Genomic DNA, 16,795 nt, shown 5'->3' with positions numbered 1-16,795 from the left:
CTTTGCTCACGTTAAGAGGTGGACATCGTATCATGGCTTCAAAAGATCAAGGGTCCCTCGCAGCATACCGTGTCAGTGCACGCCCACCCAATACCCCTCCCATTTGAGAAAAATCCCTGGGTTTCCGGAAATTAACAAACTCGTGATGTCAGGAGGGTAACAGGGGAAACATCTAGCTAGCGTTCGGGTTTTGGACAATGTTAAACAACTTGAAAACGATTTCGGTTCGCTGCCATGTGAAATACGGAAGAGAATGGATATATCAAAACTGACAAAGTACGGACACTTTTTCTTGCGTGTGTGGACTGTCCCATCTCTTCTCATGGAAGTCATGTCAAGCTAAAGGACTCAGGAATTCGGATTTGCAGCGTCTGCTAGCTTTATAGCTATAACGCTTCTCCTGTCCCAGTTAATATGACGCGACTTGCTCTTGATCAAGTGACAGATTTTGGTGATTTTACAAAAGGTAAAGATTTAAATGAGTTTTTAAAGCACACTTTTTTAAACAATTCTTCAAAAAATGGTTTGTCGGACGTTAGAATCAGTCCTGATGGACGCCACATCCATGTCATTCTTCGTAAACCTAAGTGTGGTCTAATGACATTTGACAAATTTCAGAGACCACATTTAATACAATGTCAGAAGTATCTTGATTTAGTATTAACCAAAACGGCACCAATCGTGGACGTCGTTTATCTGGACAACAACAAAGACAGTGGTGTTGCAGTACTAATTGTGGTATTCGAAAACGGCAAGGCGGAATTCTGGAAATTTTCGGAACGGAAATCAGGTTGGCATTTGCTACAAGCTGTGGACCTATGCAATTGCCCCCGAGCCCGAGTCGTATCAGTCTGTGTCAGTCTAAATTTCATTGTGTGGTGTGAGGAGAGGCCTCCGTCGGAAAGCTCATCTGCCGTCAATGCAAACCGCAATAACTTCAGGTACTGCATCTGCAAAAGAACCTTTGAAGTGGACGAAGGGGGTATCAACCTAGGAGGGGTCAAAATCGCACTGCACAACAATCCCCGTTACATGGTAATCAGCTCAGGCGAGAATGTTTACCTGTTTTCGGATGATGCCAAGGATAAATCTCTAGGGACTGTCTCTAAATTTTCCTGACGTGGTCACCTCAGAATGACTTGTTTAGAGTCAGCTCCACATGTGAGGGTGTTCTGCATCAGAGGGCCTCTCCCGCGAACCGGGAGTCTGATTTCAAGGGCCTCGTCACAGACTGCATAGGAGCTCTTTCAGCCATCAGCCCACCAGCCATATATGGATTTGCGTCGATGGGAAGCGGCGGCATCCTGTTCCTCCTCGGCACAGGGTGGGTGTGTGAGGTGCAGAAGGACGGAGTTCTGCGGCACGTGTACAAACTGCCCGACAACTGCCTCGCGAGTTGTGGAACGCACAACAGCCTGAGCGTTTATCGCGACGTCTTAGCGCTGACCGTGGGCCGGACGCTGTACTTGATTGACACTAAATGTGGCCGGGAGCTGGAAAAGATCCCCCTGAAGAGGGAGAGCCTCTTGTTCGTGAACCACCTGGAGAACGACACCCCACACTTGCTCTCCGACACGGGCCTGTTTGTGGTGATGCGCAGGGAGGCAGACCTGAAGAACAAACAGTCCCCCGGCCACGCCGAGATGCTCAGCTCCAGTGCGGTTCTCGTGGAGGCCGTCTTTGAAGAGGCCTGTAAATACTACCAACAGAGGAGCCTTGGAAGCACACAGCTGACCGCCGAGAGGCTGAAGAAAGGGGGCATGTTTCAGGCTCCGATCTCCCTGGCCGCCATCCTCAGGGACTACCTCGGCGGTCTGAAGCCCACTGACATCGCAAAGGGCAATGGTGGTAGCGAGAAGTTGCTGTGCTCCCTGGATAGCGAGCTGAAGAGTTTGGTTGCACTGGAGAGTATTAAAGCGACTCTGGTGACGGCCTCGGAGAAGGACCTGGAGGGCCTGGGCGAGACCCTGGTGCAGCAGGAGGTCAGCAGGCTGCTCGGCTCCGACGTGGACCGGGAACACCTGCTCTACCTGAACTTCGTCTTCCAGACCTTCCCCAGCGAAGCCTGGCGCGCGCTGCAGGCTGTCCTCCAGCTGCGGTGTAACGGAGAGGGCTCGATGTCCACCAAAGCCCCCGCCGAGGTCTGGAAGACGGTCCTCGCACCCATCCAGTCCGTGTCCAATTTCCACCACCACCACCACCACCACAACGGCCAGCAGAAGCAAGCCCCTGCCAACGTGGCGCTGCCCGTGTTCGAACTGCTCTGCCACTCGGTGTTCCGGTTCCAGCCCAGCTGGCTGCCCCGGTTTCTGGAGCTGGCGCAGCAGCAGGCCGGATCCTCGTCCTCGTCGTCCACCTGGAGCTACGGGGTGAAGGAGTCGCCGGAGAGCCTTCCCCTCTACAAGCGGGCCCTGACGGTGCTCCCGGACGGCGGCCGGCGGCACCAGGACCTGGAGGTGGAGCTGCTGCTGTGCAGCCAACGGCCCAACGCCGTCATGCAGGCGCTGCGCATCCTCATGGAGGCGGAGCAGTGGGAGCGGGTGACCCGCGTGGCGGAGCGGTTCTGCCGGCAGAGCCCGCTGCTCAACAAGGAGATCTTCACCACGCTGCTCTGCGAGGTGTCCCACCACCGCAGCCTGGACCCGTACCTGGACCTGCTGTGGGCGCTCTGCCCCGAGGACGTCACGGTCACCAGCATCCTCAACATCGTGCTGAAGAACCTCCCCTCCTGCCCCAACGCCCCGGGGCCCGCCGGGCCCTTCCCGTTCCCCAATGCCCAGGGACCCGCCGGGCCCTTCCCCTTCCCCAGGCAGGGCAGCCAGCTCACCATCGGGCTCCTGAAGCCTCTGCTCAACAAGGTGCTGCTGCGGGAGACCAAGCCGAGCCAGAGATACGCCGACATCCTCCAGTCCCCCACCTTCCCCCCCCCGACCCCCCCGCGACGACAGACCAAAGGGCTCCCCAGGGCTGCGACCGAGCCCGCCCTGGACCGCCACGACTCCAAGCCCGCCCTGGACCGCCACGACTCCAAGCCCGCCCTGGACCGCCACGACTCCAAGCCGAGGACTTCTTCTGGGGCCGGAGTGGCGGCGCCCCTCAATCCTGTCTAACGGTGCCTTTGTTTTTTTCTCCCCCTCAACAGGCTATCTGACCAATCCCCCCCCCCCCCCCCCTCTCTCTCTCACTGACTTTGGTCACGAGACCAATTACACAGAGCTCATTTTGTGTATGGGGGGTGACAGTCTCAGCGAAGAGAAGGGTAGGGGACTGATGTGAGAAGGCTAAAGCGATGTTTAGACTAAAAGCTTTGTGAATGAATATGAATATGAATTTGAGCATTGATATGATGATCAAAGCAGGTGAAGGCTGCTCTTTTGAAAACATGCAGATTATATAAGGCACTAATCCACCCAGGACCTATGCAGCCTTTTGGTCGCATGGGAGTAACCTAATGTGACCTTGCCTAACAGTCCAACCAAAGGTTATCCTTCTGCTGTTTCTTTCTTTTTATTTACTTTTATTTTCTTTTATTTTTCTTATATATTTATTTTTTGATTCCATGATTGTATGCCTATGACTGTTAGTTCATTCACAGGCCTTATAGCTTTTCATCTTCATATCTTGGGTTTGTTCAAAAGGCTCATGGCGTTGTACTGAGTAGGAGATGGAAAGGCAGAAGCAGGCCTATTGTTTACGGCGGTGATGGTAACCATGCAACGGTCTGAATAGTAGATAACCAGGCCTACAGAATAACAGAACTCAACGTCTGTAAATCTTGTTTGATGTACATAGACATACATAAACCTTTCAGCACAACCGTGGACCCGTCTTTTCAAAGATTGTGTATGCTGTGATATGTAAGATGATGATGACATCTTTTGACAGATAAATATGCGTATGTTCAGGGCGCTGCATGTCATGTTAATGAAATGGTACCAATATGAAATGCATTGAGTTGCCTTGACTAACAGTAGCATCGGATAGAGTAGTTTTGTCTGTCTCTCACTGAAAACCTGTGTGACCCTTCTCACTGGTTTCATTCCTGACTTTAGTGAAAACTTCACTAAAGGCTTTTTTTGTTTTTATTTATATGATAACAGAGCTAGGCCTAAATGTTTAGGGCTACATGTTGACAACATGAACAGCAAGTTTTTAAAAACAACCACAAAAACAAAATAAAATTAACATATATTCTCTGAAAAGGGACAATCTCCATTAACCAAAAATGAAAGTCCAATCTGACAAACTGAGCCACCTTGGGTTCAGATCAAGCCTTTGCTTTAGTCGCGGGCGGCCCAGGCGCGAGGTGCACTGGCAGGCAGGCAGGGCGGGCGGCAGGGCGGGCGGCAGCCCCATTCGGCCCCCTCAGTCCCACCCTTGGCATTCCTGCGGCTCTAAGCAGCAGCAGCAGCAGTCTCAGCCCCCTCTTTAAATTGAATTTTGCGTAATTCTGTTATGCAGTGAATGTCTGCCGGGGTGTGCTGGAGAGGCCTGCTGAGTCTTGCGCTGAGCCCAGTGTGGGTAACTCAATTTGGGGCCTTTTAAATACTCTGAGTCACACTCCTTTTATATTTACACCGTATGGACATGTATACTTGGGTTTCGGTTTGACGGAGCTCTGATGCATCTTGAGTCTGAAGTGTCTTAACTATCCAAAGTCCCTAAAGCACTGAAAGCAGATTTTTTCACATCATGTTGAAATTGATTTGATGATGTTTAAACAAAACCCTTTTTTTTTTCATACTAATGCCTTGCTTTTCTCTTAATCATATATATGACATGCCATGTACAGTGCCGCAATGGACCTCTTAAACCCTTTTATTTATTTAATTTTTGGACTTTTTTTTGTTTTGTTTTTTGAGCTGCCTTAGTCTGTGACCGCTGAACCAGGTGATGCTTCATGTACCTTCCACAGTATTGCTTTTCAGCGGCAGTGTGGTGCCAGGTTGAGAGCGAGTTCGCCTCACAAAACGAACACATTAATAGATTGTTAAGTGTGTTTTCTGGTAAATAGCTTCTGTTAACCCCAACCCACCACCCACCCTGGCTAATAAAATTTCTTTTTACCTATAAAGACCAACACTGAGAGCGTCTCTTTATTCATGTCCAGCCATTCAGGCCATTTGGGAGCACAAGGAGTAGACTGCTGTGTTGAGCTCCGTAGCATCGGTCTGGAGGAGGGCGAACAGAAACGGCCTGTTTTCAAAACCTAATGCAAGCTTTGCCTCGGATGAATCACAATAATGAACTATGGTCTGAAGTGAATTGCCTTTTTGTGGGTAACGATCAAGAAATGGCCTCGGTCTACTCCGTTGCTGAATTGCGTGGGATGGCAACAGACTTTAAACACATACTCCTCATTAACTGCTTAACAAATAGAACACGGCACAGTAGTAAATCGTGAAAATACAGATATTTCTTAAAAATGCAGTCTGCAATTCGGTCTCGCAAAAGGTTGTTGATATCTGAGCTCAACAGCCAATCATATTATACCCCTTCAATCATATTATACGACTATTCCATGCTTCTGAAGGCCTGTGCTGATTGGCTGGTATTGTTTATGGCTCGATCTTCGTTTCCCATTTACAGCTAGAGGATCATGACGAGCGATTAGCTGTATTTGACACAAAGTGTACGGGATTTAAAATCATGGACTGTACCACTCGCTTTACATCTAAATGCAATTAGGAGTTTTTTCGGGAGTAAAGTCAGCTGTCGGAGCTATGCTTGGAATGTCAGCCCTGGTCTTGCTGCCTGGCCACTGATTAACAGGTTACTGCGATGAGTGAACTGAACGTCATGGGACCCAGGGTGCGGTACAAAAGAGGCAGGGGGAGGGGGGAGGTGGATGGGGGAGGGGGTAGGGGGATGGTGAGGGGGTAGGGGGATGGGGGAGGGGGTAAGTGTAGGGGTATTGATGATGGTGGCAGAAAGCCACAGCAGAGTGGTCTGCTTTTACACCGAACTGGCAGGTTCATCACCAGGGTGTGAGAGTGCTTATCACATAGTTGCAATCCAACCAAGAGGAGGCGTTTTGGGGATAGTGTGGGGGCTATCCACCATTCCTAGTCACAGAAGATTTGTTTCCAAAGGTCTGGGAACATGCAACCCTGGCAAATTCTAACCCTGTTTCACCTCCATTTTGGGAAAGGTTTGTCATCACACGGCTGAGCCATCGAAACCTAAACAGGCTTTCTCTTGTTTCAAGGTTTTTTTTTCTTATTTTTTTTTTTTCACTCTCGCTGGCCTTCGTGATGCACATTGGAGATGATAACATTGAGTTCCTATTGATCTAGTTCCTATTTTTGGACTGGGCAACCTTAGAGCAGTTAACAGGGTTATGCATTATTTAAACAAACCCAAGTCGGACCTGAGCGATGACAGAAATGGAGGCACCGTTAATAGTGTTTTATCAGTCAGTAGTACCTTTTTAATACAGTATCTTTGCACAATGCTTGTCTGACTTCCATCGAGACGAATGTTGTTATCTTTAAGACCAAGTAAAGTGCTTTGAAATGCTTGTCTTGATTATTCCTGGGTATACAACAAATCACATTTTCCATCAACAAACATGTACAGTCTCAATTAGAAAAATATTTGTACAAAAACGATGTAACTGTGCAAAATTTGAAAAGAGAGCGCATAAAAGAAAAAAATGAAATGTTTGACAGACTTTTGATGTATGGCAACAGGACTCCCCTGACACGTGGCATTGATACTGATGATCCTATATTTAGTATAACTATCATAAAGGCCTGCCGACTTCTGTGGACATTTCTTTTTTGGATATGAGGTGTGAGATCCTGTAACTGGTGTGTGTGTGTGTGTGTGTGTGTGTGTGTGTGTGTTGTTGCGTTTTGACAAAGTTTAAATCATTGTGTTGTTATTCGGTCCTGACAGGAGGGGCAGCCATGTTAGATTCCCTGAGGATGACTGCAGAAAACTGTAACTCCTGCATCCCTCTCAGTGCGCCTTCATGACGGCACGTGGGATGAAGGTCAGAGGTATGGGATTCCTGTGGGCCAGAGAGAGGAGAGAGAGATTGAGAGGTCTGGAACAACATGTCCGCTGTAAACTGTCCCAACCCAAAGAGAAGGGTCAAGGGTCACTCACTCACACCCAACCCAAAGACAAGGGTCAAGGGTCACTCACTCACACCCAACCCAAAGACAAGGGTCAAGGGTCACTCACTCAAACCCAACCCAAAGAGAAGAGAAGAGGTCACTCACTCAAACCCATCCCAAAGACAAGGGTCAAGGGTCACTCACTCAAACCCAACCCAAAGAGAAGAGAAGGGTCAAGGGTCACTCACTCAAACCCAAAGAGAAGAGAAGGGTCAAAGGTCACTCACTCACACCCAACCCAAAGAGAAGAGAAGGGTCAAGGGTCACTCACTCAAACCCAACCCAAAGAGAAAGGTCAAGGGTCACTCACTCAAACCCAACCCAAAGAGAAGGGTCAAAGGTCACTCACTCACTCAAACCCAAAGAGAAGAGAAGGGTCACTCACTCACACCCAACCCAAAGAGAAGAGAAAGGTCAAGGGTCACTCACTCACACCCAACCCAAAGAGAAGAGAAAGGTCAAGGGTCACTCACTCACACCCAACCCAAAGAGAAGGGTCAAGGGTCACTCACTCACACCCAACCCAAAGAGAAGAGAAGGGTCAAGGGTCACTCACTCAAACCCGAAGAGAAGAGACGGGTCAAGGGTCACTCACTCAAACCCAACCCAAAGAGAAGGGTCAAAGGTCACTCACTCACACCCAACCCAAAGAGAAGGGTCAAAGGTCACTCACTCACACCCAACCCGAAGAGAAGAGAAGGGTCACTCACTCACACCCAACCCAAAGAGAAGAGAAGGGTCAAGGGTCACTCACTCACACCCAACCCAAAGACAAGGGTCACTCACTCACACCCAACCCAAAGAGAAGGGTCACTCACTCACACCCAACCCAAAGACAAGGGTCACTCACTCACACCCAACGAGAAGGGTCAAGGGTCACTCACTCACACCCAACCCAAAGAGAAGGGTCAAGGGTCACTCACTCACACCCAACGAGAAGGGTCAAGGGTCACTCACTCAAAGACATCCGTCTCCTTCATCCTGCGGTAGTACTTGGCCAGCTTGATGGAGAGGATGATGCTGGGGATGAGGAAGAGCATACACCAGCCCAGACTGAACCAAAAGGCATTCTAGACAGGGGAGGGGACACACACACACACACACACACACACACCAGATAACGTGGTCAAATGCCAGGTACAGAATACATTTAGAAACTCAAACATCAGTTACAAGTTACAAGGAAACAAATCATGACAGGCTAACTGGATTTCAGGTCAATATAACCTAACTTTACACGTAGAAATAATCATCATAGGTGGTTACTGTTCCAGTGAGATCATCTCCAAACGTATAAGCAGTTGTTATGATTGGAATAAACAGGGTGTGTGAAAAGAGGTGTTCTCACCAGCGCCTCCACTATGTGTGTGCAGACGATGGCTTCTGCTGAGTCCACAGCCCTTGCCACTGGACCGCACTGACCCAGCTGCTGTGTGATCTGTAAGGGAATACGGCATGAAACTCATAATACAGCCCTCCAAGGTCAACTAAAACAAGCGTAGAAACACTGAAAATTACAGGGTTTTTTTTTTATCTTGTTATAATGTACACATCTTAGCTTATATACAAACGTGTAGCTTTTATCATAAAGTGATGGCTAATTCAAGACACTGTCTTCTTCTTGTACACAGAATTTATACATTCAATTCAGAAATACTTTAAATGACCGTAAAGCTGACCGTTTCGTTGGCCCACTCAGCAAAAGCAGTGAAGTATTTCAGTTGACAGTCCAGAAAGTCCCTGCTTTCCTGAAGGAGGAGGGGTAGAAAAGGGCAATTATATCTCACATGCTCAGACACGTCAGACAGAAATTCAAGCCCTTTTCAGCCAGTCAGGGAAGGAAGATTGTGGACAGCTTTAGATGCTAATAGTCAGGTTTAAGTTAAAAAGAAAAACTTTTTAAACTTTAAAAAAAAACGATGCAAATCAATAATCAGTCCTTTCAACTACAGTATTTCCTATCTGACTAAAGTAGTTCCTATCCAACTCTAATAGTTCCTATCCAACTCCAGCAGTTCCTATCCAAATACAGTAGTTCCTATCCAACTCCAGTAGTTCCTATCCCACTAGAGTAGTTCCTATCCAAATACAGTAGTTCCTATCCGACTGCAAAGCTCCGCAGTAGGACAGCACTCACGTCCTTCACCATCTGCGACGTGTTGCTGTTCAGGAAGCTCTGCGCCGCTTCAGCCTTCTGCAGCACGTCCCCAACCGTCTCCTGGAAAAGGAACGGGAAAGTGTTCAACTGCCCACGGCCACCATTAACTCTTGGGAGTCCAAGGCCTGTCCGACTCTTCTACGAAGTAGTCTGACACGCCTTGATATTTTTGTATATTTCACCTAACTAAAAATATGATGCAAAAGTGCTATATATAGAATAGACTTTATTTGTCATTGTGCATTAGATACACAACGGCATTTGTTTGTGCAACCACTAAAAAATATATGATTATACTGTAGAAGACCTCAGACTGCTCCCCTGCCCCCAGTGTCCCTGACCGCTCACAGAGACTGTGTCGTGTATGTTATCTGTTGATGTGGATAGTCCCAGCATTAGCTCACAGAGACTGTGTCGTGTATGTTATCTGTTGATGTGGATAGTCCCAGCATTAGCTCACAGAGACTGTGTCGTGTATGTTATCTGTTGATGTGGATAGTCCCAGCATTAGCTCACAGAGACTGTGTCGTGTATGTTATCTGTTGATGTGGATAGTCCCAGCATTAGCAGTGGCCGTCCCATGGACTGCCTGATGTATTCCAGCTCCAGTCCGTGCTTCACCGTATACTTACGTTGATCTGTGAAGCGTTGGCAGTCAGACTTTCAATTGAGGATTTCACTTCCAGCTGTAGAATTAATGTCACATTTTAGTCTCTGGAAATGTATGCGTGGAAGGGTAAAGCATTGTTTTAAATCAGATTATTATTTTTATTGTATCGGTTATATGAATTATTACTTACGGTATATAGGTTTATATATATACGTTTATAATATATAAGCTTATATAAGTTTATATTTTTAGAGATTAATTTATATTGACATATTTTTGTGATAATATGCAAAGCAACATACTAGCTGTGGTTTGATGGTCACATTAAATTCATTGCTGATGCTTCTCAGGTCTTCTGCCTCCTGACGTAACTCTGACATAATACCTGCATCAGGCTGCGGAGAGGAGTCAGATGAGAAGAATATCAGTCATGCTGTCTGTCTGTCTGTCTGTCTGTCTGTCTGTCTGTCTGTCTGTCTGTCTGTCTGTCTGTCTTCCAAGGCTCTGAAAGTGAGGTGGGTTAACGGTACTTACTTGAATGACTGCAAGCTGGTCCAACCTGCTTGCTATCGCCGTCAGATTTGCCCCAAAAGTGGAAAATGTATTGATCTGAAAAGTAAGATTAGACACAGACAGTTACAGACGGACAGAGCAATCATGTCTATACATAGAGAGCAAAAGTGTTACTCGCACAGGAGAGTGAGAAAGGGCCAACTCATCTTAACTTCAAAGCATCACTACATCCATTTTGCTTACAATAACATCCACATCACAATGTTACGGAGTGAGGAATGATTCCAACACTGTTCACAGTCACACACCTGATCTATGGCACTGTTGAAGTTGACACTTCCTGCTTTGTCAGAGAAACTCTTCAACTGGGTAACAATGGCAGGGGTCAGAAGAGTGACAGTTGCTATGGAGATATCAGTGTTCTCAAAGCTCTCCTTGATATCCTCTGTGTACTGTAAAAAAAAAAACAGGTGGAAAAACCCCATGAATACATCTTATTGTTACCAGTCATGCCCGAACACGTAGACTCATTAATGAAACGGGTTATTAGTATGATGACTTCTGAGAAGGCTGAGGTGGTGTACTTAAGAATCAATGGAGTTGCTCGTGGTTGGAGCTCAACCCTCTCACCTGGGAGACATTTAGGAACTCATTCAGGTTAATGACCTCCTCCAGGTGAAGTGTGATCCACAGAGACTTGTTCTTGCTGCAGTCGCTGTAAATAACATCACATTCAGAGTAAATGCTTGTTCAAAATGGCCCTGGCGTGGCGTCTGCATTCTGATTAAAGATAACAGCGATAATAGCTTCAAGTCACCTGTAGATGTCCGTGATTGTCAGCTCAGATTTCAGGCCGAGAGATTCAGACAGATTGAACCCTGGGATCAATCCTGGTGTATCGATGATCTGTGTTTGGATATACAGTCCAGAACAACGCTCAGTATGTAGGTACTGACACACAAAACATACAGCATATTAGGCCTGCACAGAGCAACGGCCAAATACTCGCCATTTCCATGAAATGCAAAATGTAGTCCAGTACTCTGTGACAACATTGAGTGGATCTTTAACTGTACAGGGGCCATGTTTGGCACGGTATGACCCACCTGGAAGAGCTCCTGACTTCTCCATGGCTTACAGATGAGGGTGTAAGTGTTCCCCCCGACCAGGAACAGGATCAAAACGAGCAGCATGAAGATCCACGAGAAGAGGAAGCTGAAACCAGCACCTCTGAAAAGAGAGCAAACACAAACTGTGAGAGTCGACACAAGATGGCCGCCTTGGCAAAAGATGGTTTAACCTGGTGTCAGTGCTTAGCAGATGATTCGCTTGAGAAGATGGTGTGTTCCTCTAAAAGCAGGAATGCCAGGAGTCATTCGTTTTAGCCAATTAACTCCCACGCAGGTCTAATGAACTTTACGGAATGATCCGGAGGCACCCACATGACTGGTGGATATGCAGGGTCAACATGGCCTCTCTGTTTGGTGAAGGGAGCATGACTGCATGGATAATTAACACAGTCCCTTGACCTGTAGCCTGCCAATACCATAAGGGCAATACAAATAGTACTATTGCTTAATCATATAACTGTCTTTTTTGTGTTATTATTTGGAGGAAGATGGGAATTAACAATAGCCTGTGCGTTCCTACCCATTCAGGCCTCAGTAAATACATTATTACTGCTTAACCTGTTGACCTGTGAGATCTGGTCTTTCTCGTGTAACCCACTACATCTCTGTTGTGCCAAAATAAGGGTTCAAATTAAGAGGCGAGCGCCCCCACGCTTTGACTGATGTCTGATAAACGTAACCTTCAAGCTCTCGCCTCCGCTGTGATCTGTGGTGTCTAAGGGGAGGCTTCTCACGCCTCAGACACACACAGACACAGACACACACACACACACACACACACACACACACACACACTTCTCTGTGGTGTCTAAGGGGAGGCTTCTCACACCTCAGACACACACACACACACACAAACACGCACACACACACACATTTCTCTGTGGTGTCTAAGGGGAGGCTTCTCACGCCTCAGACACACACACACACACACACAAACATTTCTCTGTGGTGTCTAAGGGGAGGCTTCTCACGTACGCCATAAAGAAGGCTCCTCCGCAGTCGGCTGTGCAGGAACGGTGCGTGGGTTCCGTCATGGAGTTCAGGCCCGCCGGACCCAGGAAGAGACCCAGGAGATTACACACGACCACCAGCAGGATCAGGCAGCACATCACCGCTCCCACAATCCACCTGCACAACCAGGAACACAGGCAGGAAAAGGACATTATATAGTTGTGTTCTAAGTCACTTTGGATAAAAGCGCTACATACATACATACATACACACACACACACACACACACACACACACACACACACACACACACATACATACATACATACAGTGCACGCACGCACGCACACACACACACACACACACACACACACACACATACATACATACACACACACACACACATACACACACACACACACACACACACATACATACATACACACATACACACATTCATACATACATACATACATACATACACACATACATACATACATACACACATACATACATACATACATACACACACACATACACGCATGTATTTTTAAGTCATGAGTAAAGCGAATGTCAGAGATGTTACTCTGATCAAAATCATGTATCAGTCATACTAATCACCTATGATAATAACTACACGTTAAATGAAAGATGTAACATTAAACAGAGGATGATTTGGGGAACCAACCTGTATGTCTCGACGTCCTCTGCTTCAGGACTATATTGGTCAACATAGCCACGTGCAACGCTGATCTCGTTCGAGAGACTTTGCAGTGATTCGAGTGGAATTTTATTGGTCACTTGTGAGATCTGGTCCTTGATGGTTTTCAGCTCAGTCTGAACATCTGAAAATAGGGACAAATGCACAAGCCTGTCTCAGACACAACAGTTAACACAACACACCGTGTTATTTGACAAAGACAAAGATGAACCGCTCATCCAGACTTACTTTGCACCGTGCTTCTGGTTTCATTTGTCACCTTCTCTGGTATAGCGTCAAAGAAGTCCTCGCCCTTCAGACACGAAAGAAAAGTGAGATTGGACCTCATTACTTGACCATGGGATTGCTTGAGACAGGGAATGATGAATTGTGTGTCTGTGTCTGTGTCTGTGTCTGTGTGTGTCTGTGTGTGTCTGTGTGTGTCTGTGTGTGTGTGCCTGTGTCTGTGTCTGTGCCTGTGTCTGTGCCTGTGCCTGTGCCTGTGCCTGTGTCTGTGTCTGTGTCTGTGTCTGTGTCTGTGTCTGTGTCTGTGTCTGTGTCTGTGTCTGTGCCTGTGCCTGTGCCTGTGTCTGTGCCTGTGTCTGTGTCTGTGTCTGTGTCTGTGTGTGTGCTATTTGTAGTAAACAGAGTAGCACATGCAGCAGAATGAGGGTTCTCATGTTGTTTAGATGAGTGTGTGTGTGTGTGTGAGTGTGTGTGTGTGTGTCTGTGTCTGGGTTTTCATGTTGTTTAGATGAGGGCTTTTATGGTTCCTGAGCCAATACAGATTGTGAGTGAATACAGCGCTAGTCTGTCATATAAATTGGACACATCTGCCACTATCCACCCTCTCCTAGTCTCACTACGGGAGCGGGACTCAAGGCCACTCTTTTGGGTGACAGAGGCCAACCGGACGATTGATTCTCCATGGCGATTGAATCTCCATGGCGATTGAATCTCAGGTCAAAGCTCCTCTCTGTATGTTAATGCACTCACCTCCGTCGCTATGGAGCCCAGGTTGGCCTCCTGTGCCTCATCAAGCGCTGACTGAAGCTCACTCAAACCAGGGGTCTGTTGGAAGCAGAGGGCATTATTTCATTTGGACACTCACTCACGTGGACACAGAAGGTAGAGGCGTCATGCATGACTCACAGACAGTGTGGGGAAGTAGTGAACTACATGTTGCAGTAGCTTGCTGGAAGTTCAACTTCATTTATATTTGCATGGTGGTTCAAGTAGTTACATTTTTTCCCCATTTTTGTGTAGTTAACAATTTTGGACCATAAAAAGGAAAAGGTTTGATTTTGAATTGCTTTTCTACTGTGATTGAACCCCCTTTGAGTAGTCCAAGATGGCATGCCCAGGCACCTGACCTTTGTGTAGTGCATGGGCAGAATTGATTATTGATACTATTTATTAATAAATGTTCAGAAAAGTTATTATATATTTTAGAAGTTACCTGGCTAACTGAGTCATCCTGCCTGGAGCAATACCCCTACCTGGACTCTAGTTTCTGGAGTGCAGGTGTCTGACTGACGGACGTTGGATACAAAACCAAAGCTGACATTCCTTGTACTTTCCCATGAATAGTGGGGTATTTTATTTTGTTTATTTTATGACCTATGAACAAGTGGGCACTTTGTGCAATAAAATCAACGGGGTGCATTTTATTTTGCTGGCATGGGACGTTTTAATTAACTAATTTAATTTTGTCATAAAATCATGTATGTCAAACGCATGTACATTTACAAAGCAGTTTGAACAACTTTTTTTTTTTGCTTTACTGAAGTTCAACTTCTTCCAGTGTGAAGTTATTCGTAGCGTGCAAAGCTGTAGCTTCCCTAACACTGATTATTGATTAAAAAGGTAAACACAGCATCGCCTGAGCACCACTTTCATTTTCCCAGTTTATGTAACTGTCATTATACCTCCTAACACCAGGGGGCGATATGCAGCACACAAACATGGAAAACTGTTGGTCACAAAAGTAATTCTCAGCAAACAAAACGACACGCATGTATAACCTTTGATCCTTTTGAGTGGAATATGACATCGATAACAAAAGTAAACATGATCTTAAAGGCTGAAGCTACACTAGGACAACACAGAACAAACAACAAACAAACGAACAAATGTTCTGCTCCTTGTTTGCACTGCCTTTGATTGGGGTGGAACGATTCTTTGTGATAAGTTGTAACCACGGACATGAACTTCTGTTTGTGTTACGAGTGTGTGGCAGAGCGGCATGGTTGCCATGTAATTTAAGCCTCCATACTCTGTGAGAGCCATTGTGTGGGTATTAAACTGGCATTCAGTGTGTTCTTCAAGGCCAGTTTAGAGCCACCGGTACAATTCCCACTAAGATCTAATGTCAGCACACAGAGATCAGTGAACCTACAGAAGTAGCGTGCATCTCAGACAATAGAGCTCGCAAACCTGCCATTTCAAAAGGACAGGAGGCGGACATCACTTCTCTTTATATGTGTCCACCTGAGATAGAATTGTTCTGGATTTGGTTCAATTGTTTGGCTCAATAGGTTGTTCCAAATGTCACTCTCACTTCCTCATGCCGTGCGATTCCCAAACCAGAAATGGATCAGACTCGAGAGAAGACTCAGATTCTCTGCGGTTCACTTCATTGTGTGGCAGCAAAAACACTCTGGGGTTAAACTGATTCCTCTGCCTCAGCCGTACTCCCCCCCCCCCCCCCCCCCCACACTGTGACATCTCCCACACACACACACACACACACACACACACACACACACACACACACACACACACACACACACCTTAATGGTTGAGTCCACAGACAGACAGACTGACGCACACACACACACACACACACACACACACACACTCACCTTAAGGGTTGAGTCCACAGACAGACAGACTGACAGACACACACACACACACACACACACACACACACACACACACACACACACACGAACACACACACACACTCACCTTAATGGTCGTGTCCACAGACAGCTGCTCCAGCTCGGACTGCAGTCCGCTGCAACCCAGACAGCTTGCGTTCCGAAGCGTGCTGTTGATGCGGTCCCGCACGGCGGTCAGGTTGGCCTGCAGGACATCCAGGTGTGACTGCAGCTGCACGAGACTGCCATTCAGGTGGGTCAGCCCCCCGCTGGTGCCGTCCACCGCTGAAACCAAAACAGCAGGTGGAGCAAACAGGTACATCATGAGGTGGTGTGGGGATGGTGAGGTCATTCATGGGAGATTTAAAGGTGGTGTGGGGATGATGAGGTCATTCATGGGAGATTTAAAGGTGGTGTGGGGATGATGAGGTCATTCATGGGAGATTTAAAGGTGGTGTGGGGATGATGAGGTCATTCATGGGAGATTTAAAGGTGGTGTGGGGATGGTGAGGTCATTCATGGGAGATTTAAAGGTGGAGGAGAATGGTAGCTAAGGGGCAGTGTGGGACCCCCGGTAACAGATGGTAGCCCCCCCCCTCCTCCCTCCCCCCTTCCCCCCTCCCCCTTCCACGGACCTGGGGGTGGGGGCAGATGGCTGCAGGGGTGGAAGATGAGACCCCCCCCCCCACACCCCCCACCACCCCCTTCTGCCTTTCTCGCATTCTCT

General features: G+C 47.2%; 2 protein-coding genes across 3 annotated transcripts in view; one reads left to right on the top strand and one right to left on the bottom strand.

The window, feature by feature from the left end:
• The first annotated feature begins 10 nt into the window (after nucleotides 1-10).
• LOC105900270 (HPS6 biogenesis of lysosomal organelles complex 2 subunit 3) lies at nucleotides 11-3,167 on the top strand. Its single transcript, XM_031579026.1, has one exon. The coding sequence runs from the start codon at nucleotides 1,287-1,289 to the stop codon at nucleotides 3,108-3,110; it is 1,824 nt and encodes a 607-aa protein (XP_031434886.1). The 5' UTR covers nucleotides 11-1,286; the 3' UTR covers nucleotides 3,111-3,167.
• Nucleotides 3,168-6,402: 3,235 nt separating this feature from the next.
• The window catches only part of prom2 (prominin 2), a 22,371-nt gene continuing 11,978 nt past the window's right edge, over nucleotides 6,403-16,795 (bottom strand). For both annotated transcript variants that reach the window (XM_031579384.2, XM_042709641.1), the window contains exons 8-24: nucleotides 16,157-16,353; nucleotides 14,183-14,257; nucleotides 13,436-13,499; nucleotides 13,175-13,331; nucleotides 12,511-12,663; nucleotides 11,512-11,635; nucleotides 11,223-11,311; nucleotides 11,036-11,120; nucleotides 10,714-10,857; nucleotides 10,427-10,501; nucleotides 10,195-10,287; nucleotides 9,915-9,968; nucleotides 9,262-9,342; nucleotides 8,804-8,872; nucleotides 8,473-8,562; nucleotides 8,082-8,194; nucleotides 6,403-7,015 (exon numbers count right to left, since the gene is read on the bottom strand). In XM_031579384.2, the coding sequence (XP_031435244.1) occupies nucleotides 6,964-7,015; nucleotides 8,082-8,194; nucleotides 8,473-8,562; nucleotides 8,804-8,872; nucleotides 9,262-9,342; nucleotides 9,915-9,968; nucleotides 10,195-10,287; nucleotides 10,427-10,501; nucleotides 10,714-10,857; nucleotides 11,036-11,120; nucleotides 11,223-11,311; nucleotides 11,512-11,635; nucleotides 12,511-12,663; nucleotides 13,175-13,331; nucleotides 13,436-13,499; nucleotides 14,183-14,257; nucleotides 16,157-16,353 (1,715 nt within the window). In that variant the 3' untranslated portion in view covers nucleotides 6,403-6,963. The remainder of the gene's footprint in view (nucleotides 7,016-8,081; nucleotides 8,195-8,472; nucleotides 8,563-8,803; nucleotides 8,873-9,261; nucleotides 9,343-9,914; nucleotides 9,969-10,194; nucleotides 10,288-10,426; nucleotides 10,502-10,713; nucleotides 10,858-11,035; nucleotides 11,121-11,222; nucleotides 11,312-11,511; nucleotides 11,636-12,510; nucleotides 12,664-13,174; nucleotides 13,332-13,435; nucleotides 13,500-14,182; nucleotides 14,258-16,156; nucleotides 16,354-16,795) is intronic.

The sequence above is a fragment of the Clupea harengus genome, chromosome 13 (genome assembly GCF_900700415.2).
Source record: "Clupea harengus chromosome 13, Ch_v2.0.2, whole genome shotgun sequence".
In the NCBI taxonomy this organism is placed as follows: Eukaryota; Metazoa; Chordata; class Actinopteri; order Clupeiformes; family Clupeidae; genus Clupea; species Clupea harengus.
The sequence above is the reverse complement of the archived record's forward strand: the minus strand, read 5'-3'. Positions and strand labels throughout refer to the sequence as shown.

Excerpts from the sequence above, each read along its gene's own strand:
- LOC105900270 (XM_031579026.1), top strand. The coding sequence starts at position 1,287 with ATGGGAAGCGGCGGCATCCTGTTCCTCCTCGGCACAGGGTGGGTGTGT.